At 40.9% G+C, this 24,549-nt stretch overlaps 1 protein-coding gene across 1 annotated transcript in view; it reads left to right on the top strand.

Annotated features, from left to right (window-relative positions):
* The window catches only part of eml5 (EMAP like 5), a 51,925-nt gene extending 27,965 nt beyond the window's left edge, over positions 1–23,960 (top strand). Inside the window, exons 17-42 of the mRNA XM_085342493.1 lie at positions 384–484; positions 588–781; positions 1,320–1,431; positions 1,616–1,743; positions 4,701–4,842; positions 4,922–5,074; positions 7,720–7,851; positions 7,979–8,067; positions 10,142–10,318; positions 10,449–10,650; positions 10,739–10,865; positions 15,676–15,754; positions 16,809–16,938; positions 17,027–17,125; positions 18,588–18,608; positions 18,839–19,012; positions 19,089–19,297; positions 19,494–19,651; positions 19,883–19,997; positions 20,546–20,734; positions 20,838–21,010; positions 21,718–21,880; positions 21,964–22,067; positions 22,151–22,304; positions 23,731–23,831; positions 23,924–23,960. Coding sequence (XP_085198619.1) covers positions 384–484; positions 588–781; positions 1,320–1,431; positions 1,616–1,743; positions 4,701–4,842; positions 4,922–5,074; positions 7,720–7,851; positions 7,979–8,067; positions 10,142–10,318; positions 10,449–10,650; positions 10,739–10,865; positions 15,676–15,754; positions 16,809–16,938; positions 17,027–17,125; positions 18,588–18,608; positions 18,839–19,012; positions 19,089–19,297; positions 19,494–19,651; positions 19,883–19,997; positions 20,546–20,734; positions 20,838–21,010; positions 21,718–21,880; positions 21,964–22,067; positions 22,151–22,304; positions 23,731–23,831; positions 23,924–23,960 — 3,463 coding nt within the window. The remainder of the gene's footprint in view (positions 1–383; positions 485–587; positions 782–1,319; positions 1,432–1,615; positions 1,744–4,700; positions 4,843–4,921; positions 5,075–7,719; positions 7,852–7,978; positions 8,068–10,141; positions 10,319–10,448; positions 10,651–10,738; positions 10,866–15,675; positions 15,755–16,808; positions 16,939–17,026; positions 17,126–18,587; positions 18,609–18,838; positions 19,013–19,088; positions 19,298–19,493; positions 19,652–19,882; positions 19,998–20,545; positions 20,735–20,837; positions 21,011–21,717; positions 21,881–21,963; positions 22,068–22,150; positions 22,305–23,730; positions 23,832–23,923) is intronic.
* Positions 23,961–24,549: the final 589 nt, after the last annotated feature.

Here is a 24,549-nt window from a genome sequence, read left to right as displayed (position 1 = left end):
ATCTCATCCACTAACTGGCAGACCTTGTAAAGTTACAGAGCGGGTTCACCGAGTGCTGAGGGGCATACTGCATAGAAGTAGCCGACGTCAGTAACTACAGAGCTCCAAATCTCCTGTTGTATTAACATCAGCACAGAAACTGTGTGTTAGGAGCTTCATGGCATGCTTTCAATGACTGAGCAGCTCCTGTAAGTGGAATATGTATGCAGCCTAAAATGTTTGTCCACATAGTGCATAATGATGTAACACACATTACACGTAACTACACAAATTAAATATTATTTATCTTGTGATCTAGATATAAGCATTTTAATTTTGCAGCAGTGTAAAAAAAACGTGCAAATTAAAAGTTTGTGTTGACATTTTAAAATGTTGTTTTTCAGGGGAAGCAAGGACAAGATATTTGTTGTCAAAATAAATCCCTACCTTCCTGACAAGCTCATCACAGCTGGTGTGAAACATATGAAGTTTTGGCATAAAGCTGGTAAGACCTGCATTTCACTGTTGACTAGCAGAACAGCCTCTAAAAAGTAGAACTGTGGCTCAGCCGTGACACATCTCATCGTGACTGTCTGGGTCTCTTTCAGGTGGTGGTCTAATTGGGCGCAAGGGAAACATGGGGAAGACGGAGACTATGATGTGTGCTGTGTATGGCTGGTCAGAGGAGATGGTGTTTTCAGGCACATGCACAGGGGACATTTGTATCTGGAGGGACATGTTCCTGATGAAGACTGTCAAAGCCCACGACGGACCTGTTTTCAGTATGCACGCTCTAGAAAAGGTATAACACAAATCCAGGAGGAAAGGCTCTTCCCCTTATCAGGCGAAGTTTTGTCTTTAACTTGCAGATCATTAGATATTGTTCTTCTGTCGTCATTTTAAAGGGATCCTGTTGTGCTTTTTCTTATTTTATGGTGAATGTCCATTTTATGTGAAAGTAATCCCTCAGCTCAAACCTCAAGCTTCAGTCTGCTGATATTTGTTGAGATGTCAGTGAGAGCAGATATTTTTAATATGCTCATCTCAGGCACACAGCTCTGGCTCTGAGTATGTGCTGTAGATTAGAAGAAAGTCGCCTTCAATGGTGAGGGAGGGAGTTAAAAGATATGCTTTCATACAATTGAATGGATTTAAGGCCTGGGCCAAGACACCAAGGTAAATTAGGAGTTACTCAGTGTCCAAGAATAAAATCATGCAGTTGGAAGCAAGCACAATAGATCCCCTTTGAAATATGATATTAGAGTTCCCAGTTACATCTGTTTAGATCTCATTTTAGAGATCATTGCACCTTTACATGTTACAATATTTTGGCCCCGTAGGGATTTGTGACTGGTGGAAAGGATGGTATTGTAGCGCTGTGGGATGACACTTTCGAGAGATGCCTCAAAACCTATGCCATCAAGAGAGCAGTCCTAGCTCCAGGCTCCAAAGGTAAAAAAGGTCACCCTGTTCTCAACTGTCTGCTGCTGCCCTTGGATCATGTTTGTCTAGCCATTATGTAATGCAAATCCATTTAAAACATTCAGTGCGTTTAACTGAAATGAAGATTGCATCCTGTAGCCTGGTCCCTGCTAAGGTCTTTGTGACTTCATTCTTTATTTCACTGACTCTGCAGGGTTGCTCTTGGAGGACAATCCCTCCATACGTGCCATATCTCTTGGCCATGGCCACATCCTAGTGGGAACCAAGAACGGCGAGATCTTGGAGGTGGACAAGAGTGGTCCCATCACTCTGCTCGTCCAGGTAAGAAAAAAATCACATAGCGAATAACATACGCAGTCATCAGCTTCAGCCTGTACCAGCCCAGTCAAGATATTCAGGAGGATGCTATTTTCTCTGCAATATGATGAGCTGGAAGTCTTTAACTTGACACAAGTAGTGGAGTCGAACGTCTTCTGAGCCAGTAAAGATTTCAAAGGTGGAATATGTGCTTTATTTCACAGATAGAAAGCGGATGCATGATGAGGATTGTGATGTAATACATTTTCCTTATTGTTGAAGCGTTCTTAACAACATAATACTGGTGCCATAGATTACTCATCTGTGCAGGTTAATTTTCAGCATGGCGCCTAAATTGAATTACTGGACCAAAAATGAAGGGTCTTTTAGGAAGGTGGTGGAAGGATTAGTCTAAGGTAATGTGTGTGAGAACCGATGGCATGTTTCACTCTATCTTAACAGGCATTAAGGTTGATGTGAAAGTGCCTCTTTATGGGTGCAAAAATCTAAATAAAGATCGTCACAATATGTTACACTTTGTAAACTAGTCTGCAGTAATAGATGCATATTATAGTATGGTTAATAGTCTAAAACATGCAAACTTACCAATGCCGATTCACAGAGGAAATAGTTGTAAATGCTGATGAATTACTGGCACTCAGTGGGAGGTTGTTAATTTGGTTAAGTGCTCCTACAATTTCTCCTCATCTGCCTTGATTTTAGGCAGATGGAGCAAATGCTATTGATTGCCCTTTAGATCGCACAAGAAGCGATCAATTGACGAGAACGAACGGGGACGGTTTATTCTACAAGCTAATGAGGTTAACTGTGTTAGATGAGCAGAAACTCCATGAATACTGGTATGTATAGGCCAGGGGTGGGCAATTCCAGGCCTCGAGGGCCGGTGTCCTGCAGGTTTTAGATCTCACCCTGAATCACATGATTAGTTCGTTACCAGGCCTCTGGAGAACTTCAGGACATGTTGAGGAGCTAATTTAGCCATTTAAATCCGCTGTGTTGGTTCAAGGACACATCTAAAACCTGCAGGGACACCGGCCCTCGTGGCCTGGAGTTGCCCACCCCTGGTATAGGCAGTAAAGAAAGAATACAACGATTTATGTGTGTGCAAGTGGTATTCTTGTTTATTGCTGACATCAAATAAACACTGCTCAAAAAAATTAAAGGAACACTTCAAAAACACATCAGATCTCTGGAAAAAAATCATCCTGGATGTCTATACTGATATAGTGTGGATGTTGGGATTTAAAGGAAGCCACATCAATTTACTGCAATGACAATTTTAAACCTACAGAGTGCTGAATGGAAAGATACCCCGAAAATCAAAGCAAAAAAATGTTGCACCAGGCTAGTCCATTTTATCAAAATTTAATTGCAGCAACTCAAAATAATCAGTTGTTTGTATGGCCGCCGCATGCTTTAATGCATGCCTGACAATGTTGGGGCATGGACCAGTCCCTCACAGAGCCCCTGAACAGTCTGAGGTGCAGACCATTCCAGACTGACCCACCACCAAACTGGTCGTGTTGAATGATGTTACAGGCAGCATAACATTCTCCATGGCTCCTCCAGGCTCTTTCACGTCTGTCAAATGTGTTCAGCGTGAACCTGCTCTCTTCTGTGAAAAGCATACTGTATCAGTGGTGGACCTGCTTATTCTGGTATTTTATGGTAAATGCCAGTCGGGCTCCATTGTGCCGTGCAGTGGACATAGGCCCCACTTAGGCCACCCTGATGAAGTCTGTTTCTGATTATTCGGTCAGAGACATTCACACCAGTTGCCTGCTGGTGGTCAGCAGGGCTCTGGCAGTTTTCATCATGTACCTTCAAAGGAGCAGATACTGGTCCTGCTAATAGGTATGTTAAATACTTGCCCGGCTCTCCTAAAGTGACTGCCTGTCTCCTGGAGTCTACTCAGTACACTTGAGACTCTGCTGGGTGACACAGCAAACCTTTGGGCAAGGGCACGAATTGATGTGCCATCCTGGAGGAGCTGGATTACTTGTGCGACCTCTGTAGAGTCCAGGTATTGTCTCATGCTACCAGTAGTGACACTGACCTTGGCCAAATGCAAGACTAGTAAGAAAAAAAAACAGACAGAAAAGATGAGGAGGGGGAAAATATCCGTGGCCTCCACCTGTAAAACCATTCCTGTTTGGAGGGTTGTTAATTTCATTAACACCAAAGCAGCTGATAGTGAACAATAACCCACTCTGTTATTTAACTGACCAGATCAATATCCCAGCAGTTTAACTGACTCGATGCTCTAAATAAAAAGTGTCTCTTTATTTCTCTATGTTTAAGTGTCTCTTTTAACATCATAGGCTTTGATTTTTCACTTCTAATCACTGCATTGTAGTGTTTTGTAGTGAAGCATGGTGCAGGCTTAGAATATCAACATCAAGTCCTAATGTAGATATTGATTCCCACAGGGATATGATGAATTACAATAGAATATTTATCGCACATAATGGAAACTGTAAAGCCATTATAAAAAGTTTTTTTGTGTGTAGTATTTAGTCATAAATGACTAAAATAGTTCATGAGGACCCCTTGTTTAATTGTATAGCCAGTGTACCCATAAGCAGACACAAAATGAGACAGAGTGGACCAATATTAAGTGAAATTATATTTACTGATTCACAGAATACGATAAAGGAAAAGTGCTCCCTTAAGAAAAATCAAGTTTGATCAAATCAGTGCTAAAGAGCTCAGAAGGAATACGCAAGAGGGAGGTAAGGCAAAAAAGATGTATGAGGTGAGCCTTCAGAATTAAGAAAACGCAAAGAGAAAAATAAATTAAGTCAACACAGAAACAGGGAATAAAAAACACAAAATCAGACACAAACAATATGCATATATATTCATGTTGAATCATTTTTCAACTTTTTTTTCCTCCATCACCTGTTGTAAAAGTGTGTTGATCACTTAAATCAAATATTTCTGCTTTTGTGTATTGGCAGGGTCACATGGAGGGTGAAGTGTGGGGCCTGGCCACTCATCCCCATCTCCCTCTCTGTGCTACCGTCAGCGATGACAAAACCCTGCGCATATGGGACCTGTCCCCGAGCCACTGCATGTTGGCTGTACGCAAACTCAGGAAAGGTGAGTCACTGTTGAAAAGCTAACTGATAACAGGAAGTGGATCGTCCCAGGCATTTAACAGACACCTTGTCCGCCGCAGGCGGCCGTTGCTGCTGCTTCTCCCCTGATGGCAAAGCTTTAGCAGTGGGCCTGAACGACGGCAGTTTCATTATTGTGAACGCAGACACCCTGGAGGACCTGGTGTCCTTCCACCACCGCAAGGACATCATCTCAGATATCAGATTCTCTCCAGGTCTGTCTGCTCACCTCCGCATTTCCTCACCGATACAAAACTCTGAGAATAAAATAGACTTCTAAAAGCCATGTGCCCTCCAAAGCATCTGAGTTTACAGTACGTAGGATGCTGTGCAGTATTTCAGCTGGTGTATATATTTTCCTCCCGCTGTGAGTCGGAGAGATATTGCTGCAGGCATGACCCAAATTAATGGCTTTCTGTAATAAGGCCAGACAGAGAAACAGCAAGAGAGGAATGAGAAACAGTGGGGGTGGACAAAGTGAGAGCAAGAAACTAAACTCTCTTTCTCTTGGACACTTAACCTTAATCTACAATGCAAGGGATCCTGTTTCTCTACCCAACACCCATTCTTTACTGAGAGTGCCTTCCTTAGATTAGAAGGCATTATACAAAGTTGTGTAGTAATATTTATTATTATTATTATTAACCTTTATTTAACCAGGAAAAGTCCCATTGAGATTAAAAACCTCTTTTGCAAGGGAGTCCTGGCCAAGAGGCGACAACACGTTGAAATTACAAAGTTACATACATATTATAAATAACAATTACATTTTAAAAACATTTTTCTCTGGCTCTCTCAATCTGGACTTAAAAGCATTTAATGAAATAAGATCTGCTATCTTCCAGTCTTTTTGCATCATGTTCCATGTGAAAGGGGCAGCATAAGTAAAAGCCCTCTTTCCCAGTTCAGTTCTGGCAAATGGAACATTGAGCAATAAAAGATCGCTTGAACGCAGGCTGTAAGAAACAGTACTTCTCCGTGTGAGCAGATCGCAAATGTAGGTGGGCATTTGTCCAAGCAGGGCCTTATAAATAAAGATGCACCAGTGAGCAAACCTCCTGGAGGACAACGAAGGCCATCCCACTCGAGCGTACAGATCACAACAATGGGTCAAGGCCCTACAGTTTGTAATAAACCGTAAGGAGGCATGATAAACTGAGTCAATCTTATGAAGACACTGGGCGGAAGCATTCATGTACAGCAGATCACCATAATCTAAAACAGATAAAAATGTAGCATTTACAAGACGCTTTTTTGTCTCAAAAGAAAAGCAAAATTTGTTTCGAAAGAAAAATCCCAATTTTAGTTTGAGTTTTTTCACAAGATTGTCTATGTGAGGTTTAAAGGTCAGAGAATCATCAATTAAAAAGCCAAGATATTTATACGTATGCACCACTTCTATGAGGTTTCCCTCAAGAGTGGACACCAAGGGGACAGTTTGAGGAAATCTCTTCATGTTTGAAAACAACATTAGCTTTGTCTTTTCAGCATTGAGAACCAATTTCAGCTCCAGAAGTGTGTGCTGAACCACGTCAAAAGCTTTCTGCAACGATTCTATTGCCTTTTCAAAGTTTGAGCCAAAGGAATAAATAACTGTGTCATCAGCATAAAAATGCATACTAGCATTGGACACATTTTGTCCCAAATCATTTATATACATGATGAACAGCAGAGGTCCTAAAATTGAACCCTGTGGCACCCCAGTGTGAATATTCAAAAGTTCTGAGCACAGATTTTCACATTTAATGCATTGAGTCCTGTCACTCAAATAATTAGTAAACCAGGAGACAACATGTCTAGACAGCCCCAAAGAAAGAAGCCTATGCTTTAAAATGGCGTGATCCACAGTGTCGAAAGCTTTTGACAGGTCAATAAAGAGAGAAGCACAGTGCTGTTTTTTATCAAGAGCAACAAGTATGTCATTTATCACTTTTGTGGCAGCCGTGACAGCACTATGCTGTTTTCTGAACCCAGATTGTAGTTTTGAAAGAACTTCATTAGAGTACAAGAACTCTTTTAATTGCTCACTGACGAGAGACTCAAGGACTTTTGCCAAAACACACAAGTTTGATATTGGCCTGTAATTAGTCAAAATGGCCGGGTCGCCTCCTTTTAATATTGGCGTAACAAAAGTTTGTAGTCCTTAATTATGCTATTATTTTTTCAAGTATGTAGACCTTTCTAAACAGCAAGATGAATAATGAAACATCTGATTACTTCTTGTTAAATTCAGTTGTGTAAATCCACAAAGAGCAGTAAACCTCACAGTAGCAGCTGCTGCAGCAGGTCAGCTGATCATAGCCTGTGCACACAGAAAATCTGCTGGAGCTGTCAATAGAAATGATTGTGAGTGATTTTAATTCCCCACACTGAGTCACTTCGAACAATCTTAGGGTTCATTAGAATTTAGAATTAGAATCTAGAAATGCACAAAAATAACTGGTAGAAATGTTCTCCAAAGAGCTACGTCTTACTTTCTTACTTCTACTACAGGGCCTGTACTTTTTCACTTTTACTTGAGTTAAAGAAGTTGAATCACTACTTCTTTTAGATAGTATTTTTTAACATAAGTATCTGTACTTCTGCTCAAGTAAAGAAGAATTATGGAAATCTAGACTTTGAGGTAATCCAATATTTTCTTTGTGGGACTAGAAGAGAAGACAAGGTAGGGAGACTAAGGGGCCGTGTTATTGTTTATTTATATGCCATATGTACATTATTCACCTGCTTGTGATGCTATATGAAAAGTCAGGTGATCACCTAAGTTAGAGTGATTTGATCACAAGGGGACAACTTTTGCGATAATTCAGTCTGGACTGAAACGAACTTGCCCTTTTATCCTCCTTTCTTATTGGCTCAGGAGCTGGGAAGTACCTTGCAGTGGCATCAGGAGACAGCTTTGTGGATATTTACAATGTAATGAGCAGCAAAAGGGTAGGAGTGTGCAAAGGATGCCTCAACTACATTACCCATCTGGATTGGGATCGGAGGGGTAAGCAGGTTCTTAAAATGCTCACTAAATCTCTACAAATGACTGTTTAGGAACCAGTTATAGATTCAAAATCTCGCTGTTAAAAAAAATATCAACCAATATACCCACTGGGCTCTTTAATTAACAGGAAAACTACTTCAAGTCAACACGAGTACTAAGGAGCAGTTTTTTTTCGAGGCTCCTCGAGGCAAAAGGCAGACCATCCCAGCTACAGAGGTAAGCAGTGAAGAAAAGGCACAACATGGTTAAGGTGCTGTTGGCACACATTTTCCCCTCGGGATCACAGGAGGCTTGGGGAAGGGCAGTGAAGCATTAAGACGGCCCAGTTTTCACCAGTATCATTCTAATTTTGGCAGTGGAAGTGGGATAGTGTTTAGGGTCACTTTAAAACATTGTGACATTCACACTGCTTGTGAGGCACACAGAAACAGGGAGCGTTAAGAAAATAAAGGTCAGAGATGAGAGATGTCACTAGGTCACGTCTCAGTGGAGCATTAGACGTCCTCCCTTCTCATTTTACCTCATTGTGATCCATTTGTCTATTATTCCCTAACATTCCTAGTGTTAGTCCGCAGTAGTTATAGGATTGTAATTGAAAGGTTAGGTCTGCTCTTGCCTGGCTTGTGTTTTGGTGTTTTTTTTTGCCTTTTTCTTTGTTTCTATTGATGAGATAGTTTGTGCTGTGGAGAGCCTCAAGGCTCTGTTCGTGGTCCTATTTTATTTCCTGTTTATTCACTAAATATTTAAATTTGTCATTTTAATACAGCATGCCATCTTTATGCCAAAATCCGATGTTATGATCACATTAATTTGTGCAAAATCAGATCAGAGAAACGTAATAAACGGGAAATACATACAACAGGCAACTATAACTATGAATATAAATATAAAAGAATACAAATATTAAATGTGTCTGGGATATTATAGGTGCACAGGTGTGTAAATACACATCGTGGCTTACAATAAGTAATGGAGTGCAGTGAGGGGTGTTTAGTCCTGTTCAGTATGGGTAGGTCTGACCCAGTTAGAAGAATTAAAGAGTCTGATAGCAGCAGGAAGGAACGACCTCGTGTGTTGTTCCTTCACAAAGCGGGTTGAAGGAATGTGTTGCTGAAACAGTCAGTGTGTCCAGTGTGTTATGAAGGGGGTGGGAGTCATTGTCCGTGATTGCCAGGACTCTTGCCAGCATTCTGTCACCAACCACCTCCTCCATACTGGAGCCAGCAGAAGTTAGCATAGCTTAGCTTAGCAAATATACTGGGAGCATGTGTAAGCAGCTAACTAGTTGAGCCAGGTCTGTTAAACTATTTTCCACTTTTCCAGTTCTTCCTTTAAGGCAAGCTGACCATCTTACAGCTGTAGCCTGACATTTAACAGACATCCAGTGTTATTTACATAGTGGCAGAAGCACAAAATAATAGGGAGTGAATTCCACCAACCATACGATACTCTCTGACCAAACAATGATGATGGTAGGAAACCCATCGTCTGATAAAACTTTTAGCAAAAAAAGGACAATGTCAATGTGTAGTTTAAAGGCAACATGGTGATCCTTTGACGATCCTGCAGTGATGAATGTTCGTATTAAATATGACCCTAGTTTCAAATAATTAGGTAATCGTGTCTCTAAGTGAAACTTACTGTGAGTCTAAAACTCAACCTTCAGACTGCCCTAAATGCTCAGTTTCAGACACTTTTTTCCACTATTAACAATTTATGACATCAGTCAGTGCTGATTTTCCTAATAAGGCTTAAGAAGCCCCACCTGCCTGCTGTTTAAACCTTTTATTTGCAGCGGGCAGTATATCACAGCTTGAGTTTTTACATGGGTAAACTAATGTGCTGCAACAAAGCTTCTCTGCTTGAGTCCTGGAATAAAAATATAAAGCTATAAATGACCATAATAGGTCCACTTTAAGCTGTGCACTAAAAGTCTGTCACATCTGACTCTGGATTTTTCTTTTTACATTAAGAAATTTGTGCAAAAGCTTTTCCAAGCAGCACATAATTATTCATCCAAAAGATATATTCTTATATTTTAAATCATTTCCTTTGGCAGCTGGTGTATTATAAATTATCTTCCTCCAGCCACTGAAGATTACAGATGGTTCCAAACGTTGAATCTTCTAATAAAGGCATGGTGTGGGGTTCTGTAGGGTTTAGAATTCAATATAATATTTTAGTTTTACCTGTGAGGCTTCTTGGAGTAAAACCCTCAGACTGTATTTCTAACCTATGTTAATGTCCTTCCAGTTTGACATTTGTTTTCTTATTTCCTGGCTTTATTCAGTTGGAGAAGATCGATTGGAGCACATGGACGTGTGTCCTGGGAACATTTGTTGAGGGCATCTGGCCTGTGATAAGCGAGGTCACTGAGGTGACCGCTGCCTGCCTTAGTAATGACAGGAAGGTGCTAGCAACAGGAGATGATCTAGGATACATCAAGCTCTTCAGATATCCTGTCAAGGTTCGACACAGTGCATAATTCTCTGTATTATCTTGTTTAAACATCGCATGACTCGAGTTATAAGTTGTGCAAATTTTATGTTAATTATGTGTTAATGTCACAAATGTTAAATAGCGTCCTTCTCCCCCAGGGGAAGTATGCAAAGTTCAAACGCTACGTGGCCCACAGCACACATGTTACTAATGTGCGATGGACCCACGACGACAGCCTCTTGGTGACTGTCGGTGGGGGTGACACGTGCCTCATGATTTGGGCCCACGAGCCCGAGGGCCACCGCGAAATCAGACAGTGTGACAGCGAGGAGTCGGATATTGAGAGCGAGGACGATGGAGGCAAGAAATTGAGTTCTTCTAAGATTTTTATTTGTCAGACGTGATCCTCTTGTCGAATGAAAAATCGAGTTTCCTTTTGCCCCACCAGGTTATGACAGCGATGTGACGAGGGAGAACGAAATCAACTACACCATCAAGGCCTTATCCACCAACATGCGACCAATGACAGGCGTGAAACCCCACTTGCAGCTGAAAGAGCCCTCTGTGGATGAAAGGTATTCCTCACTGAAGCAGTGACGCAATAATAATAACGAGGCTTTTGTGTCAAGCTAAAGCCAAACCTGACTTCTTCACACAGCCCTGTCCTGTCCCTTTCCTTTTGAAATAACTCTGCCTTTTCTGCTCTTCTTTCCTTTAATGGCTGTCCATCTGTCACTATCCTGCTCCATTATTTTATTCCACTTGAAGACAAGGGGTAGTCAGGTAAGTTCTTGTAATTATATAGAGCGATTCTGCTAAAGCAATAAGCATAGGCACATAGGCAAACTGTATGTAACAGCAAAAAAAAGAAAGAAAGTGTGGCCTTGATCCCATTACATGTTTTCACACATGCACCATAACCCTTAGTTTTTGTAGACATTACCCAACTGAGATGCACAATATTAACTTTGCTCATATAGCAGCTCTGAAATAAAGATTATAAACTCTTTGAAACTCACTTTGACAGACAAGCAAAAAGCAGAACACCACATTCAAACAGGAAGTCAATCGTTAAGCCCACAAAATGGTCAAATTAAAAGGTTAATATAAGGAAAAGGGGATGGCAAAATGCACAAATCAAATTTTCATTATAAAAAACACCAACAGTTAAAAAACAAAAACACAAGAAAAGATAGGATTACATAAAAGCTGTGCTACAAAAATATGATTTAAGAAGTGATTCGAGGAAAATCTGCAAACCTTATCTTTCAAGTCAGGTCATGCTATATCCAAGCAAAGCATTATCACCTTTAGAGTTAAGCTTTGAATCTAGAGTGGCTCCTCTTGTGAATCTGAGAATCTCAACATTTCTGCTGTGCAGCCTGGGGTACGACACAGACATGTGTTAAATGTACAAATGTTAAAAATGGAAAGAAGCCAGAGTAGGGGTAATGTGCTAAAACTAGTCAAAAGATTGATTTGATGCTGATTCTGAACTGGTTGTAGGCAGGTGAGTGAGGAGGGAGTCACTACAGTGAAGCCTTAAGAAAATAAAGTGCAAAATAAATAACTTTCCCCAAGTCAGAATTAATGTAAGAAAACAAATGACAAAATCAGTAGGAAAGGATGTGAAACAATCTTACCTACAAGCTCCTGAGTACAGATTGAGTGCAACGCTTTAATGTGAAAAAAAGTGCAGATCTGTCTTGTCTTTGACACACTCCAGTAACAGTTTCCAGTTTCCGCTGGAAACTGAAGTTGTAAAATCTTAGTGAGAAGACCCAAAAGTAGAAGGTGATAAGAACAAGAAACAGGCTTCATATGGTAATATGTTAATGCAAGCAGGGATCAAAACACGGATCAGAAGCACAAAGAGAGAAGCTTGACAAAGATGGATGAAGTAGGACTATATGCACAGGTGATTGACAGACACAGGTAAAGATGATAAGGTGTGGCACACAGTCATAAAAGAGGGAAAAAACAGGAATTAAAAGCAAAAATGATCAATGACTTGGACTTATAAAGTGCTCTTTTACTCTAATTGAACACTTGAGCACTTTTAAGTACAAGCCACAGTACTTACAGCGCTTTCTTCTATGGATTTATGCACTAACACACACACGCACACTCATACAGATGAAGTGAAGCCAACTTGGGTTGGGTATCTTTCCCAAGGACACTGAAGCAGGACATGTGAAAAAAACAGCTATAAGTATTGCTGAGACATGAACATGTACAGAGCCCTGCAGGGGACATTGGAGAAAAAAACTGCAAAGCACTGAGTTAATGTCTTTGTAGTTGATGCCAAGCTCAAAGAAAAATCTCTGAATCTCTCTCGCAGGTGTGTGACAGGTTTCAGTACTGATTTGAAAGTGCATGGACTTAAATGAAAAACTTTTGCGCGATCTTGCAAAAATATATCTTCAATTTTTCCTTCTCCAGTGTCCCTTGTAGAGCTCCTTAAACATGAACACCAAACATGGTAAAAAAAAGAAAAAGATGAGGGAATACAGAAGAGTGCGAGAGAAGGGACATGAGCAAGACAGAGAAACACGAGAATTAGAAAGAATCACATTAAAAACAACACATCGACGGATGATTGTGTTCATTTTTCGTTCTTGTCTGGAGTTCATGTTTGAAAAAAGCTGGACAAATTAAATCCCTGTTTTGGGCGTTCTCACTACCAGGAAAAAATGGGGCTTAAAGTTCAATAAGACATTGAATTATTTTGCTGCAGTGTCCTGTCCTCGTTCGTAGTCATCGCAACAGAATCTGAACAAGTACTAAATCTTTTCAACAGTCAGCGACTCGGGGAGAAATGGGAGGATTATAGTGATATCAAGCGATAAGAAATATTAACATTAAACATGATCATCCCTTTAAAAGTCTTTTAGACGATCAGTTTCTTATTGTTCCAGATCATGCATTATGAACTTTCCCACAATTATAAAACATCTCGAATACATCACCGACTGTCGGTGCTTCAGATTTGTTCTTTCACAGATTGATTGATTCATTTATTTTTTTGACATCGACGCAACCAACCACGCAGCATCTTCTGGGTAGCGGTTGTCATAGAAATGGACTTTGGTTGTCATGGTTACACGGCGGCACTGACTCTTGTACTTTATATCCTCAGTGGCTGAGGTGTTGCTTTGCACGTGTCCGCCTGGCAGCAGTGAGCGCTGTGGGAAACCTTTTTTTCTAACTCTTGTTTTTTCTTTGTCATTGCTGCCATGAAGAGGATCGAGGTAAGTTCCTCACTGTGTTTTTCTACTCTTCATTTTCTCCTCGCTATCACTTTTGTGGTCTTTTTCTGACCTGCATTAACTACGGTTTGTTCATATAAAGTTACAGGAGTTGGCTTGTAGAAATCTGCTATTTTTGGATTGTTGGTGGTCCTGCTCTGACCTCTTGCCTCTTACCCTTGACCTCAAACTTGCACAGAATTTCAAGAGAAGCCTAACTTTTAATACACAGCAGGGGTTTCAAATATTTCAATATTGGCTCACCAACAAGTCTAATTCAGCCTATTGGATGGCTTTGCAAAGTGTGAAAACTGCAGTAACATCATTAATTACACCACTGCTCCCTGTGTGGGATGCTAGCTTTACTTTTCCATAGTTTGAACTGTGAATAAATACTGCTATTGTTTAGTCACTAAACCTCAAAAAGGGCACTATTCTAAGATAAATTTTTAAAATAGCTTTTATTTTAATTGCCACATTTCAGACATTAATCTAGTTTAAACAGGAGTCTTTAACCCTGGAGAACCCATGGGGTCAGATCCGACCCCATTGGTTTACTAGGGAAACCATGGGGTTAAATTTGATCCCATGGGTTTTCCAGGGTTAAAGTTTGCAAAAAAATTTATAAATTTTGCCCGAGTGGGGTAAATTGTGTCTTTCATTTGGGTTTGTGTTTCAGCTTTTTTAAACTCTTTGCTGTGAACATTATTAGAATTCTGTTACTTATTAAAAACAGAAAATTTGGTGCGACATTGAGATTGAGACTGAATTGAGTTTGACAGCCCTGATTTAAAGAAACACAAGAGCTGAATTGTAAATGAGTAGTTTTCTATTGGAGTTTTGTTTGGTTGTTTTCATCGCCCACAGGGTTGTGCAACATGAATTTGTCTGCCAGGGTGAGGCTATCGTTGCGGTGACATCCTGACCTGAACTGTGCTTTGGTCACGCCAACACAACTTTTCGCCTCGTCAGCCCCATTTCCCAGATTCCAAAGCAACTTTTGTGCACACTGGAGGAGATCCAGCACACTTCGCATGGGAACAAAAGAGGGACAGAACAGGACCTCAGAGAGATCTAAAAATAGCAGCCAAGCTGAAAGCTGTCAAGAGAAGCCTGAAGAGATGATCCTGAAGGGGAAATCATCCAAATTTAAACCAGGAAACGATTTCTGTTTTGTCAAACGCTTACATTAAAAAATGATTCTGTCACCTAAGTGTGCTCGAGGCAAACGAGGCAAGGTTTAACAATTCTTCCTTGTGCTAACTTTTGTATGCACAAAATAATGAAAATGAACAGGTCTAACTGTTGGTTTAGTCCCACATTATGGAAGCATAGTGGTGGCATTCCTATGACTGTTAAAGTAACATCAGTAATATGACCAGTGCACTGAATTGATGTCATGCCACTGCGTTCATATATATTCATGGTTTTTATGGCAGTAGTTACTACTGACCGCACATGTTTATTACTCCTGAAGTCTCTGCTTTATTTGGTGGTGTTCAAGACGTTCATTTGTCCTGGATACTAAACCTGTCGTGATCCTCTTTAACTTAATTTATAGCTTTCATTCTCTTCTTCTTCTTCACACACTACAATAACTTTTGAATTGTGATGGATATTGAGCCAGTTGAGCTACTACGTCATTGATATTCCAGTTTATTTTGTGTTTCAGCTCGAAAACAGTAGAGAGGCAGCTTGCTATTGATATTAACCACTAATTACTTACTAAAATATACTATAAGAAGTGTAGTGAAGTTCTTAGGTGGAACCAGTTGCTGACACAAGTTAATAATTTAAAAAAATGCTTGAGGAAGATGACTCGTCGATCTGACTGAGTACGCACCAGGGAGGAGGCTAATAAGACAGCAGTAAATTAAATCAGACAATAATGAAGGCACGATTGGAAACATAAGCAGGAAACTTACCCTGAAAATTAAACAGGAAGTAACTGAAAGTGATAAAGAAGAGCTCACACAGCCAAATACAGGAGACGCAGAGTGCTGTGAAGAGTAAGCAGTGTTATATTCATGTAACAACGGTAGTGCAATGATCCTTATTATGTTCGTCATCATCATTATTGCTGTCAGCATGAAAAGCAGCTCTACGCCAATTCTCTTATCACAGCTGTCTGTTTCAGGCCTCCTGTCAGCAGAGCGCTGCCACAGCCAGAGAAGCTGCAGACCAACAATGTCGGCAAAAAGAAGAGACCCATCGAGGTAAGGACCTAATGTCATGAGTGCTGGTTTCATTTGAACCCTGGCAGGGGTGCTGTGATCGTCACGTGGAAGATTTTGAGTGTCAGTCACTTCTTTTCTCGTATTGCAGTTCTTTTCCTGCATGGATTCATTGTGAAAATGAATTTATTAAATTAAAAAATGGGCACTCCAGCCTTCTGGACTTTCATACAATTAATCTTATGTAATGTAACACATGTGTAGGTGTGATGCACTCTTTTGTGTTTTATTTTTGCCTGGTTTTAGATTGGAGGGTAAAAGATTAATGAGTTTCCAGTTGTGCCAGATATTTTCCTTTTGCTTGGGGATTTTGATAAGTACGTTTATTTTGATGAAATGTCACAGCCGTTATGTGTTTCTGCGAGATTTCGGCTCGTGCTCTCTGTTCTGGGATGTTTTTAGGAAATGTGTGCACCTCAACTAGCATGCAGGCTGAAAACAAGGTCAGGGAACAATACGTTAAGATTTTCATCAAACTGGCAGCAACACTTTAAAGCTTGGAAAACGCTTTAAAGCAAACAGTACAACGTAATTCAGATATTTTGAGAAAAAAGGCTTTATTGTCACATGATCTCCTGTGACCTTCGTGGTTAACAGTCTGTGTGCCCACAGATTCAGAGAGGTGCCACAACCACTCTTAACTGTTTTATCAGAGGAGACAAATGCATGCATTGTAAATATTGAAGGACACATGTCCCCTGCATCTGCTGAAATCTACACTCATGCCTCATATTCTCACCTGAACACATTAATACAGATACACAAATGATGTATTTATGTAGACCCAAGAAGGCTTGTCTGTCTTAGATTAGCAGATGATTGAGAATGCTGTTTTCTAATGTGATCATTTTAGCCTAAGACACTGCATGCTCGTCCTCAGTCCACATAGCCTCTCTGTGGATGAGGATGATGATGATGCTCTAATCGAATGATGGCGATCTTCAGCGAGCAAGCTGGCCCTGAAGATCTTGGTTGTCATGGCGTTAACCTTTCTGACTTTCAGATCGCCTTTTTTTTCCCCCTGACTCTCCCACAGGACCTGGTGTTAGAGCTGGTGTTTGGTTACCGTGGCAACGACTGCCGCAACAACGTGCACTACCTGAATGAGGGGACTGACATAATCTACCACACGGCCTCCGTCGGTATTGTCCTCAACTTGACGACTTGTAAGTCGGCAGAAGATCGACTAAACCATCAAAGCAAAAAAAAAAATCACGTATTTAATGTAATGTGTGTATGTGTGTATTCACACAGCCTGCCAAAGTTTCTATGTGGAACACAGTGATGACATTTTGTGCCTGACCATCAATCAACACCCCAAATTCCCCAACGTGGTGGCAACTGGCCAAGTAGGTATGTTTGTGAAAAGTCGCCCTCCTGTGTCAGCAGCTGCTTCTTTCTCTAGTCTCTGTCCTGTGTTGGATTACCATACATCTCCCTCTTATAGGCTTATCAGCACAATCAACCAAATCTCCAGATCACCATTTTTAAAACATGAATACAGATGAGGACAACATTATTAGCACTGCTATGAAATTTTACATTTTTGTTGAAGTTTTTCCAATGCCACTTGATGCCAAAATATAAAAGAAATCAGTTTAGACTTGAGAAAACATGTCAAGAAGTGGAGTGAGAAGTGTCATCAAGAAATTCAAAGGAAGCCACGTTGTACGTAACAAGCCTGGCAGAGTAAGGAAGAGACAGATTTCAAAGACTCGTGGGAGATGTGCCTAAAGACCCCAGAACAACTGCCAAGACTTGACGTAGCCGAGTCATTCTCCAGAGGACAATCACTAGAGCTCTGCAGAGGAAGGGACTGCGAGGTTGGAAAGCAAGAAAACTGCACTTCTGCAGAAGAGACACCTTCAAGTCAAACTGAAGTATCCTAAGGACAACCTGCAGAAAGATTATGGATACTGGAAGTGTGTCCTTTGAGCATATGAGATGAAACTGGAGCTCTTTGGACACAGAAGCTGCTTATGTTTGGAGAAAGAAGGGAGAGGCCTACAACACAAAGAACGCCATCCCCACCGAAGCTGTGCGGACGCTGCAGTGTGTCAGGAACTGGGAATCGGGTCAAGGTGGAAGAAAGTCATGACGAAAGAAGGAAAGTAAAGATTTGGGAAGCAAACAGCAAAAGCGTGTCTGGGTCGTTGCATTGTCTTCCAATACGACAACAACCCAAAACATCCATCACTCCTGGTGATGAACTATCTCCGGAAGGACAAGATGTTATTTACTGGCCTGCACAAAGCCCTGACTTGAATCCCACTGAAAATCTGTGGGGTGAACTGGAAACTACTGTTGACGTCAGCGGATAATAAAAGCGAGATAAGCTGATTTCCAGAAGAAGAATGCGCTCCGATTTCAGGAGACATGTGAGACTTGATGAAAACTGCAGCAAACGACCGCAGGCAGCAAAATCCAGCAAAAATGATTCACAAATTGATATTAGCATCAGAGGGGTAATAATTCTGACCCTTGTAGTTTTTAGCTTTTGTAAAAGTAAGTTTGAAAAAGCTGTGTTAAAAACTTAACACTTAGGGAAATGCTTAAAAAAATGACATTTTCAAAGTAAGGCTACTAATTCTGTCCTCATCTGTACCTGTAGGAATTTATTAAAAGTATATTTTTCTCACATTGTAAAAGAGAAGTGACAAAGGAGTTGTGACAGGACAACTGATCTCTTTTTAATTTGCAGATCACTTTTGTTAGCTAGTTTAAAGGCTAATGGTTTTGTTGAAGTTTTGGTTACCACTGCTGCTCAAAAGCCATGTTTTTGTCAATAAAAGTGTTTTTTTATTTTGGTTTACAGGTGATATCGGTGACATGTCAGGTAAGAGTTTAAACATTCAACAACTGTTAAGGATCTGACCACTAAGTATGTGAAGTCACTGCCATCTAGTGGCAATATCTACCTTCAAAAAGCTGCCAAATAAGAATATAAAATTTGTAGAGAGCAGTGTATAAAATAAAACAGAACTTTGAGGAATAGAAAATCATATCTAAAGGCGTAATTAAGAATTAAGAATAACTGTGATAAAATGTCTGTTTGCTTTCCCTTAGCCACGTCTCCATCTATCCATGTGTGGGATGCCATGACCAAGCAGACGCTGTCGGTGCTACGCTGTTTCCACGCGGGTGGAGTTTGTTCTGTTAGTTTCAGTGCCACAGGAAAACTCCTGCTGTCTGTGGGCCTGGATCCCGAACACACTGTCACCATCTGGAAGTGGCAAGAAGGTAGGAAAACAAAAAAGCACTTCCCTGATTTTGCTGCTGGGATTTTCACTGACAGAACAAACACGCTTGCTTTCAGGTGCCAAAGTGGCCAGCCGGATAGGTCACACCCAGAGGATCTTTGTGGCCGAGTTTCGGCCGGACTCAGACACACACTTTGTGTCTGTGGGCATCAAGCACGTGCGTTTCTGGACATTAGCTGGCCGAGCTTTGCTCAGCAAGAAAGGCGTGCTCAGTACCCTGGAGGACGCTCGGATGCAGACCATGCTTTCTGTAGCATTTGGAGCTGTAAGTCAATCCCGTGATGCCTGTTCTGCCTCCAATTTTAACACGCTGTTTGTTTTTACCTCGTGAATCAAGTCTAATAATATTTACAGCTCGACAGATGCCACACTGTATGCTTGAATGTGCTGTGAACTGTTTTTGTGCTGCTTGCTCTGCTCTCTTAGGCCACTAGATTAGTGCAGATTTGTTTTCTTTTCAGAATAACTTGACATTTACAGGTACCATAAGTGGGGATGTGTGTGTGTGGAAGGAACACATTCTAGTAAGAATAGTGGCCAAAGCTCATACGGGCCCCGTGTTCACTATGTACACCACACTGAGGGACGGCCTCATCGTCACCGGAGGCAAAGAAAGACCGTAAGTTCTTCTCTGTTACATTCATATGTTAAATTCCATATTAGTAAGATGTCAGGTGTCAGTTTATTATAGGCATGTATAAACACTGTGCCCAGGCAAAATATAGCTTGAGGAAACACCTTGCAGGAAATAATATTAAACCTAATGTTGAAAAATGCATATTAACAGGATTAAATACATGTATTTATTTAAGATATGAATGAAAGAGATTCCCATGGTTATTTTCCACAGGTCAAAGGAGGGCGGTGCTCTGAAGCTCTGGGATCAGGAGCTGAAACGCTGCAGAGCCTTTCGGTTAGAAACCGGACAAATCATAGACTGTGTTCGCTCTGTATGCCGGGGAAAGGTAGGTCACAAATCACACGGTGCTTGATTTAAAAAAATTGTCCAATTTTTTTAGAGTACGCTAGACCAGTCTACAAATAATGTTTGTGGTTTGCCACTGGGACCTTTAGGCCAGCTCTTAATCTAGTCTATTACAGGGATTTCAGATATGAGTCTGAGATATTCTGGTGCTCATTAGCTGATATGCTTTCAGCTGTTCTCTACAAGCTCAGTATAACTCTCTGCTCTGTGATAGCCAAGAGAATACTTCCCATGCTGCTGATTCAGATGACTTTCTTTTTAAATCATCATCAAGACAATCACAGCTTTCAAGACCAAAAAAATAAAACCCTCCTTAATTATGCCTTCACTTTTCTCAGGACCGAACTTGTTTCATAAATGCTGAAGTTACCGCTGTTACCGTGGTAATAGTTATCTGATACATCATAACTAAAAAAAAGATGACAACGGTTTTCAGATTTGGAGTCGGCAGGTGAAACTTTACTAAGTGCAGGTGAAAGAATCCCAGGAGCAAAATGCTGACCAGTGTTATCTCTTTTGATGTGCCAGGGTAAAATCCTGGTGGGGACCAGGAATGCAGAGATCATTGAAGTAGGAGAGAAGAATGCAGCGTGCAACATCCTGGTGAACGGACACATGGACGGACCGATATGGGGTTTGGGCACGCATCCTTCTAGAGACGTGTTTCTGTCAGCCGCAGAGGATGGCACTGTTCGTCTGTGGGACATCCCAGAAAAGGTCAGGTCTTACGTTGAACAGAGCAGCCTCAGATTTACATCAGTTTGTGAAGAAGTTAACAGAAACTCTGTGCTGGTTTTTCATCGCTATGTGGGGGGAACAGAAGATGCTGAATAAGGTGAACCTGGGCCACCCGGCGCACACCATCAGCTACAGTCCTGAGGGAGACATGGTGGCCATCGGCATGAAGAATGGAGAATTCATCATCCTGCTGGTCGCCTCACTCAAAATCTGGGGGAAGAAAAGGGACCGGCGTTCACCTATTCAGGATATTAGGTAATGCACACAAAGCACAGTCAAACTTTCCTTCAGTAAAAACTTTCTGGTGTGTCTAAAAGTCTTTTCTTATTTATAAAAGAACATTTTTGTAATGAGGAAGGACGTTAGTGAGGTGGACCGTCTTGCCAGTTTTGTCATTATTTACACCCTTCAGCAGCCACTGCCAAAAAACAATCAATTTTTGGTTTCAAGCTCCCGACAAAATGTTTGTGTGGATCTCAAAGGATTAGGGCTGAAGTCAGCGAGTGCCAGCTGGATATGGATTAAGAGTAAGACATTTGTCTGGGACACATTATGATTTGCACTGTCCAGAGCAAAGTTAACTAAAACTAAACCAAAAACTATAATTAGATGTGAAAAAAGACATTTTAGTTAACCAAAAACTGAAACCTTGTGAATTAGAAAACTAAAATCAAATATAAGCCTTAGTTTTAGTATCTGTCAAATATTTTCTTACAACTTGCCTCATGAGTCACTGAAAGACACATTTATTGAGACTCTGGATGTCTACAATCGCCACACTATGTGAATAGATTCTATTTTTATTTTATTTTTTATATTTATTGACATTTAATATTTTTTTGATGTGATTTGTCACTGTGATATGTTTAATGAACCATCTAAACTGAAGTATACTCCAACTGTACTTGGCGTACTGTTAAACAAATCTGAGGAGAATTGTGATTTCATCTCCTCCTTCGCAGGTTCAGTCCGAATTCTCGCTACCTGGCTGTGGGCTCCAATGAGTGCGCCGTTGACTTCTACGACCTGACGCTCGGCCCGCAGCTGAACCGAATCAACAGCTGCAGGGACATCCCCAGCTTCGTGATGCAGATGGACTTTTCTGCCGACAGCAACTACGTCCAGGTGGAGGGCTCATTAACTTGTTGCAGGAGAGAGTGAGACGCTGGCGAGCTGATACTTCTCTAACCTGCCATGTCTTTAAACAGATATCCACGGGTGCTTATAAACGACTCGTGTACGAGGTGCCATCTGGGAAGCAGGTCACAGAACAGTCTTATATTGACAGGATCACCTGGGCCACCTGGACAAGGTGAGGGTCACACTAATAAGAGTAACAGAAGGCATCCTTATTTATTTGGAAACTAAGGAAAATGTCACTGTGTGTGTACCCAGTGTCCTTGGGGACGAGGTCGTAGGGATCTGGTCCCGTAACACTGACAAAGCAGACGTCACCTGTGCCTGCGTGTCCCACTCGGGCCTTAACATCGTCACGGGCGATGATTTTGGGATGGTAAAGCTGTTTGACTTTCTCTGTCCAGAGAAATTTGTAAGTATGATTGCATAATTTTATGATTGCGATTGTGTTTGATGTATTAGGGCAGCACCTGTTTTCTACTACCGGCATTTTTCTGGCAGTTTTAGTAACCCTTTGGACATTTTTAGGTATTTTTTTGGCGGTCTGTGCTGCTCATCTTAATTCCAGTCTGTGTCTCCACCGCCCCCTAGTGCCAATAACAAACAAAAAAATAGTAATACATGCAAACCTTAGGTCTGAGGGGATCAGTGAGATAAATGGTCTGAAAGAAGTGCACAGACTCTACTAATACTTGTCAGAACTTGTCAGAACATTTTTCAACAATAAAAACTTTTTATTTGATGCCACAAATCCATGTAAAAGTGACACTTTGCTAGTAGCCTTCAGAGCTGCCTCAGTTCCTGTGGAGGTCACTTGAGTACAGTGAACTAATTGTAATGTTAAACAAACCAGATATGATATGAGCTCTGTGGCATCGTGTGTTATCCTGCTGGAAACAGCCATCAGAAGATAAAGACACTGTGGTCATAAAGGGATGGACGTGGTCAGCAGCAATACTGCGGCAGGCTGTGGAGTTTAAAAGATTCCCATTTGGTGCTAAGCAGCCCAAAACGTGCCAAGAAAATATCCCCCACACCATTACAGCAGCAGCAGCCTGAACTGTTGATACAGGCAGGGCAGATCCATGCTTTTATGTTGTCTATACTAAATTCTGACCCTACCATCTGACTGTTGGAGCAGAAATCAGGACTCATCAGACCAGGCAACAGTTTTACAATCTCCCATTGTCCTATTTTGGCGATAGAAGCTACCACCAAGTTTGTTTTTCTGTTGATGTGCTGGTTCAGTGTGAAGGTTCAGTGTGTTTTCAGAGATGCTTTTATGCATGTTAGTGAGTTACTGTTAGCTTTCAATCAGTTTGAAGCAGTCTGGCCATTCTCCTCTCACATCAACAAGACATTTCCACCCAGAGAACTGGATATTTTCTTCTTTTCCGACCATTCTGTAATCCCTAGAGATGGATCTGTGAAAAAATCCCAGAGAACTAGACATATATATATATATACTCCTGTCAACATGTGATTTTATGACATATTTGTAATATGAAGCAGCTGAACAGGTATACCTAATAAAGTGGCCATAGAATTTCTTTTTATAATCATTTGTCAGTTAACTGACAAATTGATCACCTAGAAAAATTAACTTTATATAATTGTAATATATAATATAATTTATTCAAGCCTAATAGACAATTTTGTTTATCAAGTGAGCAGAAATAACAGAAAAATGCAGATTTCGGTAAAACACAATGGCACACCCATTGCTTTGCTATAAGCTTATGCATGTGATCCACGTGTAGATAATATATAAATGTGTTACTGCACTTTAAAAACTATCAGTAGCAGTTTATATAAATACTTTCTGTGTTCTGTTTCAGGCCAAACACAAACGATTCCTGGGCCATTCTGCTCATCTGACAAACGTACGCTTCACAAACGGAGATCGCTTCGTTGTCAGCGCCGGCGGGGACGACAGAAGGTATGACCGAGAATCCAAATTACACCATCGCTTACAAGTGTTTCAGTCTCAGTGTTAAGTGATGCAAGCCTTTTCTTTTATGTCCCTTCCAGCCTCTTTGTGTGGAGGTGTGTCCATGCCCCGCATTGAGGATCACACTGGGATCATCCAACATCAGAAAGTCAGGGGTCAGAAAAAAACAGAAAAGAAAACTAAAGGAGACATTTAAACAACGAGGAGGAGGAGGAGGAGGAGGAGGAGGGACCTGGCAGCTTGTAAATGAGATAAACCGGTGATTCGACTTACTGCCTCAAAACTAGGTGCATGCATATGTGCAAGGCTCATCTTCATCACAGTCCTTGATTGTGAAAACAGGCAGAGGGCATACAGCCCTGCTCTCCTAACATCACATCGTCACTGAGGAAGAAAAGAATAAAACACCTAATATGTGCATATCATTTCAGTGATGCATTATTTCTTTTTTTGAAAAACAAGCTTATCTGTGTACGTGTCCCAAATAGCAGTTTTGCCATGTGGCAGGCCTCTGAAATTGTGTTACTGACAATGCCATTTTTCAAAAAAGGAAACAAACATGTAGCAAACTGAATTAGCCTTAATCTGAGCGTTTAGAAGGGTTTGGATTCTTTTTGTATTGTTTCATTTTATTTATTTATTACCTTTTTTTAATTTATTTTTTTCATCCATTTATTCTGTTTTTAACTGGTAATTCCAAATCCTG

This window comes from Diplotaxodon limnothrissa, linkage group LG19 (genome assembly GCF_057381915.1).
Source record: "Diplotaxodon limnothrissa isolate DT_005_m linkage group LG19, D_limnothrissa_male_GT1.1, whole genome shotgun sequence".
Taxonomy (NCBI): Eukaryota; Metazoa; Chordata; class Actinopteri; order Cichliformes; family Cichlidae; genus Diplotaxodon; species Diplotaxodon limnothrissa.
The sequence above is the reverse complement of the archived record's forward strand: the minus strand, read 5'-3'. Positions and strand labels throughout refer to the sequence as shown.